The sequence below is a fragment of the Emydura macquarii genome, unplaced genomic scaffold (assembly GCF_026122565.2).
Source record: "Emydura macquarii macquarii isolate MOO-44397 ecotype Brisbane River unplaced genomic scaffold, CSIRO-AGI_Emac_v2 contig_968, whole genome shotgun sequence".
Taxonomy (NCBI): domain Eukaryota; kingdom Metazoa; phylum Chordata; order Testudines; family Chelidae; genus Emydura; species Emydura macquarii.
Window position 1 is genome coordinate 1023466 of NW_027131105.1, and position 19257 is coordinate 1042722.

General features: G+C 40.9%; 2 protein-coding genes across 3 annotated transcripts in view; one reads left to right on the top strand and one right to left on the bottom strand.

The window, feature by feature from the left end:
• TIMP4 (TIMP metallopeptidase inhibitor 4) overlaps nt 1–6320 on the bottom strand; it is a 36157-nt gene extending 29837 nt beyond the window's left edge. The window contains exon 1 of the mRNA XM_067543757.1: nt 6056–6320. Coding sequence (XP_067399858.1) covers nt 6056–6185 — 130 coding nt within the window. The 5' untranslated portion in view covers nt 6186–6320. The remainder of the gene's footprint in view (nt 1–6055) is intronic.
• The window catches only part of SYN2 (synapsin II), a 347358-nt gene that overhangs the window by 247307 nt on the left and 80794 nt on the right, over nt 1–19257 (top strand). The gene's annotated exons all lie outside the window — the stretch shown is intronic.

Here is a 19257-nt window from a genome sequence, read left to right on the forward strand (position 1 = left end):
CTGAAGTGCTACAGTGATGCAACTGCAGCTGCTATTCTAAGTTAGAATAGCCTTGGAATATTCTAATTTATGCCTGTCTGCCTCTGGCCCCACTGGAGATTTGGTGGGGGAAGCATCAGGGGACTGTAGGTTCTGAAGTATGAGCCACTACAGTGGCTCTATGTGATCCAGGGATTCTCCCGTAGTGGGAAATGCTCCAGTAGCTGGTTAAGCTGGCAGTACAGCTGCTGCAGACTGCCAAAGCAATGCAAAGCAGCAGTAGTGGTGCTGGAAAACCTGGCACCTCGATTTTTATTTCATCTTGCTGCATAGTGTAGCTATTACAGCTCATGTGGATACTGTGGTCCTGAAGCTGCAAACACTTGCATATATGCTTAACTTTGTCCACATCAGTAATCCTATTGAAGAAAGGGACTACTCACCTGGCTTAAATATTTGTAGGATCAGCACCTTAGTAAGCAAATCCACACTGTTCTCAGGAAATCTATATGAGCTGTAGTATCTAGAAACCATGCAGTGAATTAAGAGTAGAGTAGAGGTGCACAGTATATTAACAATATTTAAAATCTACTTTAAATTCATTTTCCCCATTTTTCCCCCAAACTTGAAATATTGGCCTATATTTCTGACAGGGGTGTTGAGTAAAACAGGGAGGTAATTATTCTGCTCTACTCAGCACTAGTGAGGATGCAGCTGGAGTTCTGTGTGCAGCTCTGGGCACTTTAAGAAAGATGTGGAAGTTGGAGAATCCAGAGGAGAGCAATAAAATGATAAAAGGTTTAGAAAATGTGAGCTATGAAAAATGGTTGAAAGAATTGGATATATTTAGTCTAGAGAAGAGAAGACTCATGGGCAGACATGATAACAGCCTTCAAATATAAAAGATTGCTACAAAGAAGATAGTGATCAGTTCTCCGTGCCCACTGATGGTAGCACAAGAAGCAATCAGCTTAATTTGCAGCAAAGGAGATGTACATTAGATATTAGGAAAATCTTTCTAATTGTAAGGATAATTAAGCACTGGAACAGGTTACAGAGGGAGGCTGTGAAATCCAGAACAGGTTAGATATCTATCAGGAATGGTCTAGATTTACTTGGTCCTGCCTCAGTGTGGGGGCTGGGCTTGATGACCTCTTGAGGTCCCTTCCAGATCTACATTTCTATAATTCCATAAGTTACATCCAGTGAAAACAGGTCTGATATTTTTTAACTCAAGTAGAACTGTTTTCCACATTGAAAGTGTACAAATTAATGTATTTAAATAGAAAACTGACCATTTTTGTAGTAACTGCACAAAAAGCAAAGTTTGTGGGATGGCAAAATCACAAGAAATAGAATGTTGAAAATTTTCACATCAAGTTAGTGAAAGCTACTTGTGCCATTTCTATTCAGCACACCTCTAGGCAGAATTGACTTTCAAAACTTTGTTTTCATGGTGTTCAGTCCAGTGTTTCCCATTATTATTTATATGTGATATCATTTAGTATAGTCTGGCACTTTTTTCATCGCCAGATCTCAGTGGACTAATAAGGATTTTAACAGAAGATGCTGCTAAGCTTCAGCCGTGAGGCTTCCTTTATAGTTTGAGAGATGCCAAAGACTCTTCATTAAATCAATGAAATTTGAGAATACAAATTTGTGTCCAATATCTGTCATCTCTGTGATAGTGTGGTCCAATTTCTCGGATACAAAATATTGTTTCCATTTTATAAAGAAAAATGTTTAACCCAGAAAGACTCGAGCTAACTTCACAGATAGAGAACCCTACATTCTATAGGTAGCAGTGCAGGGTACTTATCTATTTACCTTGCTGTTTACCAAAAACTAACTCTACTTATGCTGCCTCACTGAGCAAGGTACATCACAAGAATGGCATAAAGCACAGTTTTAAGGATGTTGGTATTTATAAAAAGTTATTTTAACTCTTTATACACACATTAGCATTTCAAAAATACACTTTCTGTACACAGAAGTTCATTGAGTCTGATGTTTTTTATATGAAAATAAATTTAAAATGGGATGAAATCCTGGCCCCCCTCAACAGCAAAACTTCCACTGATTTCAATGAGTCCAGGATTTAACCCCAGGAATTTATCAGAGAAATCTCCTAAGTATAAGCATGAAACTGATGCTTCTCATTGTCCCATACATTTGAAGAAATCCGTAGAGTACAATGGGGATATTTTGCACATTATTGCTTAGCTAAAGAGAAGCCATTCTGAATCTTTCCAGGCATTTCTGAATCCTTGAAGTTTACCTTGACTATAGACTGGTTTTGAGTTTTCATTAATACAGTAGTAGTAAGAATTAGCACTACTGGATGTTTTTACAAGCATTATTAATTCATTATTCCTCACAACCCCCAATGAGGTAAAAGCTCTTCTGAGAGGTGCTGCTCTCTGGTCAAGGAGATGAAGCAATTCAGCATCCTGTTGTCCCACTGAAGTGAATTGTGGGGTAAAATCACTCAGCAGCTCATAGTTGGTGTCCAGTACCTTACAGAATTAGGCCTTGAGAGACTGAAAGGCTAAGTAATTAGGCCAAGGCCACAAACAAAGTCACTGGCAGAAGAACTCATGAGTTCCTGGCTACTAGCCTTTTGCTGAATCCACTAACTGATCACACTGCCCCTGCTGGTACACACAACACTGGTGCATCTTACATTCTTTCTCTGTTTGCCATCCTCTCACATGTCAGTGACAGGATCAGAGGGTGCCTCTCACTCTAAATTTGTCAGAAAGTATGATTTTCACCAAGTTATTCAGACTGTTTGGTAGTTATGGGTGTTTAGAAAAAGACAGCCCAAAGCCACAAAAGCACTCTGACAGGAAAAGACAAAGTGTCACACCACTAATCACATGGACAAAAGTCACAGTGAAAAGTGCTTGGCCCAGACTTAATTAATTTCTCTGTTTGTTTCTTCTTGGGGATCCTACATGAATGCTGAGGTTTTTGGGTGTCCTCCTACATTTAGCTAGTGGCTGGAGTAAAGTCTATTGATTTAACCCTCCCCCCAAATCACAAACTACCTCAGAGGAAAGGAAAACAGAATTATAAAAAGGAACTTAAGCTGAAATATAGTTCAATTACTTCAGTACATTTATTAGTTTGTGCTGTATGAAAAAGACAGCTCAGGGCATTGCCTGAATTTTCAGGTTTTGAATTGCACTGCAAGTATTGCATTGTTTGTTTACTTTGTGTAACTGTGATATGCTGTTTTGCATGTGGCCAAATACTTTTAAATAGATAGTTAACCTGTATGCAAACTCAGGTGTAAAACTGCAAGAGTTTTAAAGTCTGAACAATCCTCTCAAAAAAGGAATCAATCCAGTTCCCATTGAAGTTAAGGATTAAACTCTCATGGGCATCAGTGGATGAAGGACCAAGGCCTAAATTCTTTTATTAAAATATTTGGAGTTCTGTAAATGTTAAAATCAAACAAAAATCTAGCTTTAATGCAGGCGTCAGCAACCTTAACAAAGGGCCATGCCCAGTTCTCCCAGACCCCCCACCCCTCTCCCAGTGCCGGCGGCAGTGTCCGTGGCAGGGGCGGTCTGCAGCCCCCATTCCGGCGGCAGTATCCGCAGCGAGCACGGAGCGGCGCGGCTCCAGTCAGGGTGCCGTGTGCTGCTCAAAGCAGTGCCGCAGATTGCCGACCCCTGCTTTCATGTATCATCTTAGGGGAAACAGAGACTTAGCGTATGCTGATTTTTGGCAAAAAGCATAAGTGTGTGTGTAGGTTTGCCAACCTCCAGGATTGTCCAGGAGTCTCCAGGAATTAAAAAATAATCTTTAAATAAAGATTATGTCATGTGATGAAAACTCCAGGAATACGTCCAACCAAAATTGGCAACCCTAGTCAGTGGAGATGAAATATACTGTGGCCCTGATTCTACAATCCATCCAAGAGTAGAGACACGTGGCCACAAGCAGCTAGTTGTAACTCTCTGATTCAGACCCGCTTGGCCCTGGCGCAAATTATTGCTGCAGGTGGACAGCCCTAACTTATACTAGTGGAGGATGTGGTGTAGCAGAACACTGCTACCTCTTCCCTGCTTGTCCTCCCCACCCCCTAGAAACCCCCCAATACACACCTCATTCCCCTTATGCTGTGGGATAGCAGGGAAGACTGCTGCAGTAGGAGGAGGCAGAAGAGCTACCTCACCCAGATTTATGTCAGTAAAGAGTTCCCCCATATGGGGGAATGCTCTCCACTGGTCTTCTCCACTCACTTTAAGACCACTTTGCATTGCCTACATAGTGTAATGTGGCCATAGGACAACAAAGAATCCAGCCCTATAAATTTATAACAATTATGATATATATATATTTACATTTACATATATATATACACACATTTATTCTGTATAACTCTATGCCTTCCTACAGAATGAATAAATACCACTTAATGTAATTAATATTAAACAAATGGCCCCATCGTCTAGCTCTCCCTCATGTGAATGGTCCAGTTGACTTCAGCGGAACTATTCATGTGAGTTAGGACTTGTACATTTTATTTTTGTAATTTTATTTTCTGCCTCCAATACTAAGTTATAGAGAGAGAGTGAGTTAGAGAGCAGCAGCATCTATCTTTTATAAAAATGTATTTAGGGAAACCTTCCAACACTTTGAGAGTCCTGTGGCACCTTAAAGACTAACACATTTATTTAGGCATAAGCTTTCATGGGCAGAAACCCACTTTGTTGGATGCATGAGGGTTTCTGCCCACGAAAGCTTATGCCCAAATAAATGTATTAGTCTTTAAGGTACCACAGGACTCTCACTGTTTTGCTAAAAACAGACTAACACGGCTACCCTCTGGAACTTCCAACACTTGAACTTTATAATTTGCCTTGTTCTAAAGGAATACTGCATATAATGAGTATTTCAGTTTTCTTCTCTACTTTTTTTATTGTTGAAAAGAAGCGTTGTTTGCCTCAAGTTATGAATGCACCAGACAAGTAATTTAGTGAAATAATTTTTAAGCCTCAGTAAGAGTAACTGATATTTTTGTCCACACCTCACATTTTCCCATCTGTAGTGTTTGGTGTAGGTACTTTAATAAAAAGATTGCTTAACACAACCAGATTAGAAAACAATTTAACTGATGGCCACAAACAGAGCTTAGAGTTTGTCATGGCTACAAAGATTTTCTGTCAGTGTATAAAAGCAATTAATCAGTATGCAGAAGGTATTGCCTGTCCCATAGAGATGCTAATTTTGTGACACTTTGGAAACTCATGTTCTTCATTTACTGTTCAAACTGGATTGAAGCTAACTATCCACAGCTTGAATTGATGAATTCAAAAGACTGCAAAATGTCACATTTTCTTATCCCTATGTTTTCTAATTTTGAGCTCATTAAGGTTTTTTTCTATATGTTGATCACTGTGTAAAACATAGTAATCTGAGGTGTGTACAGTGAAATTTAGCACAGAATTCTGTGACTAGTTTTTCTATAGATAATTTTAAAAGGCCATCAGATTCCTGCTAAATTATTTGTTCCAAAATGATCAAAAATACATTTGACTATTTATATTGTAGCACATCATAAATCAATTAGGTTCAACACATTAACTTTTTTTTTTTTTACAGAACACTGTGGCAGCCAATTGTACCTACAGTATCTCTATACATTATGCATATATATTATTCATATGATATATAATCTTTTATTCTACATATTAAATTTCAGCAGTAGTGATTTGTCAGTGAATGTATTCCTCCCTCCTTGCTTTAATATGAGAGCTAATATAGAAGCTGGTTCTTGTAAAGAAAAGGCATTAAATAATTTACTATAATAGTTTCAACAATTTGTAGTCCAGAACATTTATTGAAAAAGCAAGGGAAAGGGAACAGCAATTACCAAATTCTATATCTGTCTCTTTAAATGAGATCATGCAATCATTTTGTTTTGAAAACCTTTAAGAGAATAAACTACTTTATTAAATGTAACCCCCTAGAGAGTTGTAACAGAAAAATAGCACAGCAATTAATTTAGCTACAATTTCTTTTTTACCGTCAATGTTAAAATTGTATAGCTGTTATGACTCACCTAAAGCAGAATCACAGATTAGCTGCTGTGGATGTGCAGGGGCACAGCTGCATGCCTCTACCAGCTCCTGAAATCTGAGGGTCAAAAGAAGCAGCACTGAAGACAACAAGGTACTGTGTACAGAATTCATGCTACCTTAAACACAGCCAACTGGCCAGCTAAAAGAAAATGTACTCGTACGGTTGATCTTATATCTAAACTTCCTAATCTCTGTGCAGTTCAATTTGAACAGATTTAGATGGTTTTGAAAAGCCCTCTAATGCTCAGTCTGAGTATACGCTTATGTTAACTGACTTCTAATTTCCCTGACATAGGACCCTCTTATTTATGGCCTTGATACTTACAAGTAACCCCGCCTTCCTTTAAGGAAAAAGCAGATCATTGGTGAAAATATTGTATGACAGGTTTATTGTTCCAAAAGCAAGGTTACCTTACTGGGTTGCATCAAAATGTTGTAATTATGAGTCAGTGTGACTATTAATAATCAAAAGCTTTTAAAAAACATCAATTTCTGCACTGATTTTATGATCTTTTGCAGACTGGAGATTAAACTAATAAATTAATCTTGTGAATTTCATGCCAGTTTTAATTTAAAAAATAAATAGTTCTTCCACCTTCCCTATCATGGCCAAAACAAACAACGTATCTAAAAGCAATCCTAACATCCTTTTTTAACCCCAGATTTCATTTGCAATCCCAGAGCTTTCCCTGCCCCTCTCTACATTTTCTTGAAATGACTTGGCTGTTTGCAGGCTGCACAAAACTTCATTCATGAAGAGAAAATGTTTCAATGCCTTGTTTGTGAGCCCTGAACAATTGGTAACTACAAGCAATACTGGATAAAAATCCAGGCTGCAATAAAAGCCATTTTACTACTTCATCATACGTTTAATTTGAAATGATTTTTAAAAAATTCCAGTGACAGATGTTCACGGTGAAGCTTTTATTCAGTAGTATTCTGCAGTCCCCATGTGATAGGTCCTATTCTAATGAAATGACATTTCCACATGTGCTGGCTAGGAAGAGTCTGTGAACCTCTATGACTCAATATGCACAAAGTATACATAGTCCTGAGTCAGCAGACCAAAATCTCATCTTCTTTCTCATTTGCAGATCTCTTACTCCTGTAAGCAGCTTCATATCTGCATAACTAGTACACATGAATCCTGTCTGCCTTTATATGAAAGGTGTCTCACATGTCTAGCAAGAGAAGGTCTGAGCAGGGACGACTTTGGTGTATGCACATTTGAGAAAGGTTTACATATAGGCTGACATTAGTTATGCCTACCCTGTAATGTAAGTCCAGTGTTAGCAGAACTTGAGTTAGCAGACACATTTGTAAGTACAGGGTAGGAATTGTTAAATGCTTGGTTCCAGCCTAGGGCTCCAGCATCCACACTGCATTATGCAGGCGCAAGTCCAACCACCCTTATCCCAGACTTTCTAGTGTCTTGCCAAAATGTGGCCGCTGTAACCCTTTGTTCCTGGTCTAATGTGGGAAAACTTGACTGTTCAGCAGACAAAGAAAGCCTGTTGGATTGTGGGATACTTTTGTTGGATTTCCACAGCACAAGTCCAGTGGAGCTGTGTCTACCATGCAAAGTAATAGGGTCTGAACCCTGGGTCCCAGCTTGACTCAGGCTTGGACCTCCACCACTGTGGGGTCCTGTGACTTTGGGTCTGAGCCCTGGGTTAATATGATTTGTATGTAGACTGAAGGGGAGTTAGGCTTGAGCCTGAACTTGAATCTTGGGCTTACATTGCAGTGTAAATATATCCATTGAGCACAGAAGCCCTTAAAGGAAAACACATGAAATGATAAACTGTGTGTATCTGGACTGAGTCCTAACTATTCACTTTTTAAAATAAATGTAGATCCAATGGTTATATGAATTTTAATTTTCACAAGCTGCTTGAAGTACATAAACTTAAAGTGCCAGTTTCTTTATTATCTTTATTTGAACATTATATGGAAAGGCATTATTTTAATAAACCAATTATAGTGGGACACAAATTCTGTTCATTTATTATTTGTATTGTCGTAGCATCAGGAAGCCCTACTGGATTCCGTTGTGCTTGGTGTTGTACTAACACAGAACAAAAATACTGTCCCTGCCTCAAAGAACTTGCAATCTAAGGTCTTGTCTATATGGAAAATTACTGCGGGACAAGCCAGGGTGCGGTCTCTGGAACTTTCACTTTGCTGTAGCAATGTCCATATGGAACATTACAACATGACTAGACTCTCACCCGAGCTTGCTGCATAGACAGTCCCTAAGTATAAGACAAGAGACAACAGATGGTTATGGATACAAATATGGGGGAGTACAAGGAAACAGTGCTGGTCAGCATGATTGGGCAGTGGTCTCAGCAAACCACCTGCCCAACCATTGTCATGGTTTTTGTAGGCATCAGAGAAAAAGAGTATTTTGAAGGATTATTGTGCATTACTTTCACAGATGTTACTCTGAACTCTCTTTCTGTTGGTGGTTCTTTATCGCACCTAAGTTTGAGATCAGATTTTCACATCAAGCTGTCACATGAGTACACAAAGTACAACCTTCATTCACAGCCCCGTGTGTGCCAGTAGTCTTCTGGATCCTAGGCATGGGGAAAATCAAATGCAATTGCTCAAAATGCCATGCCCCTACTCACTCCAGTCATACTTTTCCTGCTTCACGTTACGTTGCTTTGCTTCTCATGCACTCACCTCCATGCTGGCCACCCTTCCTCAGGATTAATTGGAACATCTCAGAGTCTCTCCACCTCTTTTGCAACCTGAAACCAACAAAAAATGTAGTAGTGCACATCCCAGGCAAGAATTTAAAAAACCTCAGATCTAACTTCTGACAGAAATGAAGGGTATGGATTAAGCTATGGCAAGGGATTTTTAATGGCCTTTATGCTCAATAGTTTTAGATCAGTCAATTATGAAATCTAATTCAAGATAACAGAGACTGAAAGTGATAATGTGATGGCTGTTTGGTAGTCTGCAAGAAATGACTGGATGCTCATTGACCAGTTCCCACAGGACAGATATCTATGTCACATAACTCCTGTCACAGATAACACTAATAGGCCATATTGGTGACCATCTTAGCAAAGCCCAAAGACTGAATGTGTCTAGAGGATGAAATATTTTATTTAGAGATGGTCTGTCCATATGATGGTTAATTAAGGCACATTGATGCGATATTTTGGAGAAGCTTACCCTGGCACCACCCAAGCTCTACCTGTCTTGTGAACTTTGGTGTACAGTGCTGTCAACACAATAAATTTTTACAAGCCCTAAATTAATTCAAAAATTAAAATAATTTATAAAAATGGCTAAAAATAAACTATTTATTATTCTCCTGTCATTGCTTATGAGTTGGGAGTTAGATGCACACATTAGATTATAGGCTGGTCTACAGTGGGACCTTACATTGGCATAGCTATGTCTTTCAGGGGTATGAAAAATCCACATCCCTGAGAGACATAGCTATGCTGACCTAACCCCTGGTAAAAACAGTGCTATGTTGATAGAAGAATTGGTTCATCAGCCTAGCAGCCACTTCTCAGAAGGTGGATTAACCTCAGCAATGGGAGAACCCCTCTCATCGCTGTAGTGAGTGTCTATATTGAAGAATAACAGCGGCGCAGCTGCAGCAGCGTTTTAAGTGTAGACATACCCTGAGAGTAGAGCTAACTGTATCAATGTAAACATAAAAATAAATGTTATGTTTTATCAGTGCTTGAGCTATGTTCTGCGGCAGTATGGTTATTGTGTAAGTACACTAAAATACATTTCTTTTTGTTATAATCTTGCATTAACACTGCCTGAAGCTTCTCCAGGCTCCAAGCCAATTAGAGTTTTAAGAGAGTCTTTCAAAGCCATCTGCACATAGGTAAAGTGTGATTAAGGTTAGAAAAGTTATTGACTATAAAAGAGGGATATTATTTAGCATTCTGAGTTATATCTATCTACTTTATTGACAAAAATTAGTGGTGTCTACTTTTTACTCCTGTTAGCAGAGGCAATAGAGCTGCGTGAAGATGAGCTGGAATCTTTTCTGTCTCTTACATCATCAACTGAACTAACAACTAAGTTCGAATTGCAGAATCTTTCTTAGTAGTATGATGTGCAGATCCTAGGATGAGTTTCCAGTGTGGGCAGTTAGAAGTGGACCACAGAGTTCACATTCAGATCTGAACTTCCCCAATGTTGTAGGATGTTGGGATCCAGTGTTTGGGTTTATCTCCATTGCTGCTTTGAATTTATACACTGAACAAATCTGATGTGGAGTCACTGAGACAAAAAACCCCCAAAACTTTCAAAGTCAATATATATTTTTATATCTTTACCTTTCAGATTATGGGCCCAATCCTGAAAATAGACATGCATACATTTTCAGGATTGGGTCTTATATCTGCATGTTCAATTGATCATGTATGTGGATCCATTGATACTTGATCACCTTTCAATAGAACATTTATTCCTTTATTGTGGTTCCTAAGCTTTACAAATAAAAAGTTGTTTTTGTCATAAAATAAGCTACATCCTTTATCCTTTTTTCTGCTACTAATGTAAATTGAATATATTATGAGAAATACATATCCATAGTAGCCCATAACCCAGACAAGAATTTGGAAAAACTCAGATTTAATTTCTGTTTAACCAGAAACAAAAGCTACACATGTTGGTCAAGATTTTCAAAAGTAATTTTGGGTACCTCAATTTTTGGATGCCCAGCATGAAACACTTTAAAGAGGCCTGGTATTCAGAGGCTCTGTGCTGAACACTTTCTGAAAATCAAGACCCTGTTGGGTATATTACAAGCTGGGCACCCAAACACTGAAACACCCAAAATCACTCAGCATTTTTAGGATCTTAGCTGTATATATTATTTATTGATTTATATTTTAAGGGCTTGTCCCTATGTTTAGGCACTACGCAAGATTAAAAACAAAATACAATTACATACAAAATGTAAACAAATATACGTATGGAATTGCCCATACATGAACAATAAAAGATGCACCATGACAACAATCCTAAACAGCACACCCACTTTACTTCTCAACCTAGTATGGCTACAGCACTATTTAACAGAAGCTTCAGGAAAACCAAACACACAATTGTTGAATTATTTAAGCCAGTCACAGCATGTTTTGGAGTGATAAAAATCATTAAATGGTGCAAATATTCTAGGCACAATGACTTTGAACAGTTACAGCACGCAATTACATTGTTTTCCAATATAAATCCCTAAATGGTTTGAGGCCTGGTTCCTTGAGAGTAGATCTGTCTGAATAATTAATTGGGTTACAGGCACTCTGAATTTTTGTTTGTTTGTTTTGGGTTGACCCAAAATGGTTTTGGTTTTTTTGTTTTTTTTTTAAATTTTTGTGAACCAAAAAAAGAATTCACTTTCAGTCTAATAAAATGTTTTTTCCAAACCCAAACTAAACTTTTTTTCTGATTGCAAGTTTTTTTATGCTTTTTAATTGGAAAAATTTCAAAATCTCAAATCATTTCAAATAAAAAATCAAAATGTTTCAAACTGAAAATGTCATATGTATAATGTCTTATAATATATAATAACAATGTCTTATGTTTTATAAGTTTCAATTTTGGGGTGAATTTTTTTAAAGTTTTCCCCCCAACTGAAACAAATTGGCAAATTTTACAGAAATTCATGCAATAATTCAGTCAAACCAAATCTGAATTTTTTGTCCAAAAAACCAAAAACGTTTTGGTCAAGAATTTCCACCCAGCTCTGATTGAGAGAGAGCCTGTCTTCCTGGGCCATCCTGCTGCAATAGAAACCTACAACTGCGCACAAACTAGTTTTCTTACTTTAAAAAGAGGAGGACCACTAATGGCTTTTTCTGTGAGGGGTCCTCAGTTTACAAGTCTCTCTTCTCTTGGTCCTTCAGAGCCTGGATTATGTTAACTCAGAGCACAGCAAAGCCTGCCATTTATGGCACACAGTTGGGTTAAAATCGTTTTCTCCTGTTTTTGTTTCTTCTTCAGCTCACAGAGGTAGGCTTGACTAAAATGCAATAGCCTTGGAATGTGAGAATGGTAGTAATTACAAATAGCTGCCCTATCATTATTCTTTCTTTTATTTGTGTTATATTAGCACCACAGAGCCCTAATCTGGGATCAGGTTCCAGTTTGAGGAAAAAATAATCTACCAGAATATCTGCATTGAGTTCAGTAGGAGTTGCATTTGAGACAAGGAGAAAGTGATCTGTTCCAGGAAAAATTTTGTAAATAAAATATAAGCTGTATCTGGCTTTTTTCAATAATATTGCCATGTCCTCCTGTAGCATATTTTACAGACTTTGCAGGGTCTTTTCCATAAATCTGAAAGTTTTCAGATTTGTGAATGACAGTTACAGGTGTTCTTAAGGGGGTAACAAAGAAACTGCATTTATGGCCTGATTATCAAAGGGGCTGAACACCTGTAATTCCTGTTGATGTCAATAGGAATTTTGGGTGATCCAACACCTCAGAACTCTTAGCATTTTAAATTTACTCATATATGTGCAGAAATGGTGACAAGGAAACTTGTACTGCTCCTGGTTATAATGTTTGTTGTTTAATGTATTTTCATCACATTAAGAGCAGCAATTTTATATGAGAACTTCAGAAGCTCCAAAGTTCAGAGTTCACCATATATTACAATCTAAAATCTCATCTTAGAAAATCAAAATCTTTATTATCCAAATCTTTATAGTTCCTTGCCTATTTCTTAAACAAAAAAAAATCTTTCATCCTAAGTGTACAAAAGACAGTGCCAGCATTTTATAAACTAATGAAGACGTAAGAAAACCAAACATTACTACTTTTCACAATTTATGTGAATCAATTAAAAAGCACAGAGCCTTTCTCTCTGTTGTATACATTATCATGTTGGCTTTCCTTTGGTTTGATAGGTGAGCTATGTTATCATTTCAAATAAGGCCATAATGCTAATGAAGCATGAAACCTAGCCACATTAGATATTTATGTACTCCTAGGACATATTCTACTGCAGCTAACATGTTCTAAAAGAAAGGCAGCAATCCCTTCATATTTCATATAACATAGTTATTGACTCCTTTAATTTAGTCATTGACGTGATCAGATTAAGTCAGGAATTTGTATGTGCCAAATCAATCTGATTTGATCAGTCCCGTGCAAGCACTAATTTCTGTGATCCAATAGGATGTAAAGTTACAGGCAAATGATGGGGGAAACTCACTGCACTTATTAATATGTACAGTAAGGGGAGAAAGACAGAAGGAAGGAGAATTGGATAAGGTCAAGTTTAGTACCAATTTCACATCTGGTATGTCCCTAATGAGGACAATATTCTTGCCCTTTCAGAGGACAGGGGCTCTGTTTAATGTGGCTTTTTCAGCTCTGTCATGATCCTTATTAATTTACACCATTCAAGTCCTAACTTCTATTGGCATAATGTTGGAGGGCAGAAAATAGTAAGATAAGCAGTCTTTAAATTAGACTAATTATTTTTCCTCTCTTCTGTAGTGGCATTCAGAGACCCACATCACAATCAGGACCCCGTTGTACTAAGTGCTGTACATGCACAGAGGGACATGGGGTGAAATCCTAGCTCCACTGAATTCAATGCCAAAACTCACAGTGACTTCTTGGAGTCAGGATTGTACACATAGCCTCTACCCCAAAGACCTTACAGCAGACTAGTTTACACAATATCTAGATATAAAAAGTTGCAGCTAAAAGTTACCATGTTTTTACCCTCATCAGCCACTCTGTACCTGACATGGTCCCTCCCTATGCAGCCCCAAGCAGCATTTAAATTGTGCAGCGGACCTTGTGCTTGCCCCATACACCATAGTTAATTTCACACATTATCTATTTGCTAATTCTAGTTCTATATAATGGTAGATAACACATGTGTCACAGTAACCAGACCAACTGCACTGTGGTTGTCTCTCTGGGTATGTCTACACTGCAGTTATAAACCTGCAGCTGGCCCGGGACTGAGGCTCACGGGGTTCAGCCTAAGGGGCTGTTGAATTCCGGTGAAGATGTTTAGGCTCCGGCTGGAGCCCAGGCTCTAGGAAAAAAGGTGGGAGGGGCCCAGACCTTGGAATGTCTACACCGCAATTAAACAGCCCTTGAGGCCAAGTCCCCATGAGTCTAAACCAGTCGTCATTCATGTTGTATGCAGTGTTGCTGTAGCCGTGTCTCTCTCGCCAACAGAAATTGGTCCAATAAAAGATATTGCCTCACCTACCTTGTATCTCTAATATCCTGAGATCAACATGGTTACAACAACATTGCATACATTAACTTGACACAGTAAATATCCCTTATAACAATCAGACAATCATACAGAATATATATTGTATTCATTCATTAATACAGAGCAGCCCCATGTTCTTCACAGGGTGAATGTAGTCTTTCATGGAGTTTGGATTCCAATGTTTTCATGTGTGATTTTGCCCACTTTAAAGGGAGCTTATCCTTATCGCCTTTGAAGTACTGTAGCAAGAGAAAATGTACAGTCTGTGACAGCCACAATTCAGATATCAGTTTTCTTACAATTTGGCACAGTGTTGCCTTGTCTTGGAAGAAGAAGATTGCAATATGATTGGCAGAATAACTGGAATGTAATGAAACAGTGACATGACTAAGGCCTGGTCTATACTGCCGGTGAAATTCAGCAGCAGTCAATGGGAGTTACGCAAGCTACTCTGCATAGCTTGCATAACTCTCATCTACTTTGTAACTTCCCTTTAGCGCGCTGTCTCCACTGCACTGCGCGAATGGAAAATGTGTACCCACCGACACAGCACTACCCTTTTTGCGGAGGGTCTTCACTTCTGCTCACTTGATCCGGATAGTTCGATCTGACAGCAGCAAATTTGCTGCTGTCAGTGTAGACATACCCACAGTGGAAATATAATTCACCTGTGGAGCTTTTATCACAATTTCTACTAGGAAACTTGGATATTTTAAAAATTGTGACAACTGATCTTTTTGCTCATTATCACTATTCTTTACTTATTTCTGGTATTTTGTTTGTTTTTTACTTCTGTTTTCATGTTGGATAGTAAAACAGTGGCATGAAAAACACAGATTTTTTTAGAATTAGGTCATTCATGTTATTGATTTAGATGATTTTATTACATGATGTTTGTGAGAACAAATGCATTTTATAGTTTTTGTTTGCTGATTTAGGGCACGTCCCTGTGCACACTGAAGTCAATGGGAAAACTGTTGTTAACTTCAGTGGGTACACTGAGGACTACATATATGGCATCCAATCTTGCAAGGTCTTATCACTGGGAATTGAGGAATCTCGGTATAGTGCATGCAGTGCTTGAAGGGTCCAATCCTTCAAGGTGTTGAATGTCTTCAGCTGCTGTTGATTTGATTTCAATGGACAAACTAGGGACCACTCCATACCTCACATACTATTTAGCTTATAAACCATTTTAAACCTCTGTTTTCCACAATAGAATTAGAACTAAGCCGTTTTTGTCCATCTTCACTAACCTTGCTCCTTAATATGCAGTGTTGTTGTAGCCATGTCAGTCCCAGGATGTTAGAGACACAAAGTGGGTGAGATAATACCTTTTACTGGACCAACTTCTGTTGGTGAGATGAGCTTTCCAGCTCTGCGTCTCTCTCATATACAAAGGTATACTAAAACTTAACAAAAAAAGTCAGTGGTCCTGATTCTCCACTGGCTTGCACCTTGTGAGTCAGTTATGCTAGTGCAAAATGGGTGTATAATGGTACCCATCAGGACAGTAACATTTTACACTCACTTTGCATTCTCAGGGTGAAAAGCAGCAAAGAATCAGGCCTGAAGTCTTTCAATAATCTATGTACTTTAAAGGCTCAATCTTGCAGGCTGCTAAGACAAAACTGATGGAAAATGTGCACTGAGCAAGAGCACCAACACTGAGCACCAGCGTATCATTTGTTCTAGTTCTGCAAAGGCTTTTGTATAGCACTGAGAAATGTGCACAGCATCCCCTACATGTGACCTGGACTCAGCAGTGATGAATAGGACTAACAAGGCATGACAGAGTGTGCTGTCAAGGATTAGGTACTTAAATCCAATCCAGTGAAAATAAATTATTTGCTTTGCAGCCATTTTAAGAATTTTAATTTACTCTTTCTGCCTTCTAGGAGTAACAGCTACTTAAGTGTGCTTAAAAATTGCATCAAAGTTAAGAGCATGGTGTGATAGATATGGCAACTTCTTGCCATATCTTCGGGAGATCTTACTGTATTAAGCTCCTGGATCATTGTGGGCCATGAACTTTATGTAACTCCATAAGGTGACCATAGCTCCTCCAGGAACTAAGGTGATTAGACAAATTCACTCAGGTGGTAACACTTTCAGAGAAATACCACGACCTGGACAGGCTCACATATATTAGTTCAAAATGGATTCTCCAGAGACCAGCACACAAAGAAAGGACTTTTAGATAAATAGTCTGAGTTTAAACTGACTCAGGGCCTTCTTTCTGATCTGGCAAATCAACAGAACCTTATGTCCAGGAAAGGCCCCGATACTTCCTGGGAGGGCTTGGAAGGACTTTGGCCTTCTGAGGCCCCATAAGACTGATGGGTGACCTCTGGTAAGCTTTGAGTATGTGTATAGGAAAACAAGGTTTCTTATCAGTAACTGTTGTTCTTCAAGATGTGTTGCACATATCCATTCCAATATAGGTGAGTGCGTGCCTTGTGCACTGGTCCCCGGAACTTTTTTGCCCCTAGCAAACCCTGCAGGGTCGGCTGAGGCGCCCCCTGGAGTACCACGCTCATGCCGTGGTACATAGGGTGCTGCCGACCCCGCGGGCCCTCAGTCCCTTCTTTCTGCCGACTCCGACAGTGGGGACAAATGGTGGGTGTGGAATGGATATGAGCAACACATCTCGAAGAACAACAGTTACTGGTAAGTAACCTTGTTTTCTCTCTTCGAGTGATTGTTCATATGCATTCTATTATAGGTGATTAAACAGCCATACCTTGGAGGTGAGTAGGAGTCAGCGTTGAGCTGCTCTTGCCAGTACTGCCCTGCCAAATCCTGCGTCCTCTCTCGCCTGCTGCACGATGGTGTAGTGGGATGTGAAGGTGTGGACTGACGACCAGGTCGCTGCTCTCAGGGGCACTCCTCCTAGGAAAGCCGCAGATGAGGCCTGGGCTCTAGTTGAGTGCACCGTCACAGCTCCCGGAAGTGGCACCTTCACCTGCTCATAGCAGGTCCTAATGCAGGCAGTGATCCAGGTGGAGATGCGCTGGGTGGAGACAGGTGAGCCTTTCATCCGGTCTGCCATTGCTATGAACAGCTGCGTTGACTTCCGGAATGGCCTGGTCCTCTCTATGTAGAAGGCCAGGGCTTGTCTGACGTCCAGCGAGTGCCATCTCCGTTCCCACTCCGAACCATGCGGTTTAGGAAAGAACACGGGGAGGAAGATATCCTGATTATAATGAAACTGGGACATCACCTTAGGCAGGAAGGCCAGGTGGGGTCTCAGTCGCACCTTGTCTTTGTAGAAGATGGTATAGGGGGGCTCCGAGGTCAAAGCTCGTATCTCGGAGACCCTCCTAGCCGATGTAATGGCCACCAGGAAGGCTATCTTCCATGAGAGGATGAGCAGTGGGCATGTATCCATGGGCTTAAAGGGGGGTCTGTCAACATGGCGAGGACCAGGTTCAAATCCTAGAGAGGCACTGGGTCACAGACCAGTGGGTACAGCCTCTCCACCCCTTTGAGGAACCTGAGAGACATCGGGTGCGAGAACAGCAACCTCCCCTCCAACGGCTGGTAGAAGGCTGAGATGGCCGCCAGGTGCACCCTCAGGGAGGCCAGGACCAAGCCCTGCAGCTTCAGGTGGAGCAGGTACTCTAATATTGCCTGTATGGGCGAACAGCTCAGTGGGATCCCCCGGGACTCCGCCCAACAGGTAAAGTGCTTCCACTTTGCTCGGTACACCACCTGAGTGGAAGGTTTTCTGTTACCTAGCAGAACCTGTTGGACCTGCACCAAGCAGGCTCTCTCTCTCCCTCCGTCAGCCACAGAGTCTACATGCTGTCAGGTGGAGGGAGTCCAGGTCCGGGTGCAGCATGCGTCCCCGGTCCTGAGAGAGCAGGTCATAGCGCAGCGGGAGCGGCGTGGCAATGGACAGTGCCAATGCTGTCTCGGCCATGCTGGGGCGACCAGAATGATGTCTGCTTTGTCCCTCTTGATGTTCAAGAGGACTTTGGGCAGTAGCGGAATGGGAGGAAACGCATACATGAGGGTCCCCGTCCACTCTATAAGGAATACGTCAGAAATGGAGCCCGGCTTGCGACCCCGGAGCAAGCAGAACCTTGGGCACTTCCTGTTCCAGGACGACGCAAACAGGTCCAGTTGGGGAACACCCCACTTGTGGAAAATGGAAGTCACCACCTCCGGGTGTAGAGACCAGTCGTGTCGGGGTAGAAACAACCTGCTGAGGCGGTCCGCCTCGTCGTTCCTGACCCCCGAGAGGTGAGAGACAGATAAGTGGAAGTCGTGCCTCACCGCAAGGTCCCAAAGTTGAATAGCCTCCGGGCAAAGGGCCGAGGAGCGCGCCCCCCCTTGCCTGTTGATATAAAACATGGCCGCCGTGTTGTCCGTTAGGACTTGTACCATCCTGCCCCTCAGGAATCTGAGGAACACCTTGCAGGCCAGACGGACTGCCCTAAACTCCCGGACGTTGATGTGGAGAGCCTGCTCCTGGAACGACCAAAGGCCCTGGGTGCTGAGGTCTCCGCTGATGTGGGCCCCCCAACCCACATCCGAGGCATCTATGATCAGAATTATTGAGGGCGTGAGTTCTCTGAAGGGGACACCCCTCAATACCTCCCCTGGGTCCGTCCACCAATCCAGGGAGGACAGGACTTGAGTGGGGACTGTGCCCATTCTGCTTAGAGAGTGCCTGGCTGGAGCGTATACGAAGGCCAGCCAGCCCTGGAGGGGCCTGAGCTTGAGTCGGGCCAAGCTTACCACATATGTGCATGCCACCATATGTCCCAACAGCTGAAGGCAGTGCCAGGCTGTCGTCGTGGGGGACCTGTGGAGAGCTGTGATTATGGCAGTCATTGCCTCGAAGCGAGGCTGCGGAAGGAAGGCTTTTGCCTGGATGGCGTCTAGGGTGACCCCAATGAATTCTATGCGCTGCACCGGGGTGAGCGTGGACTT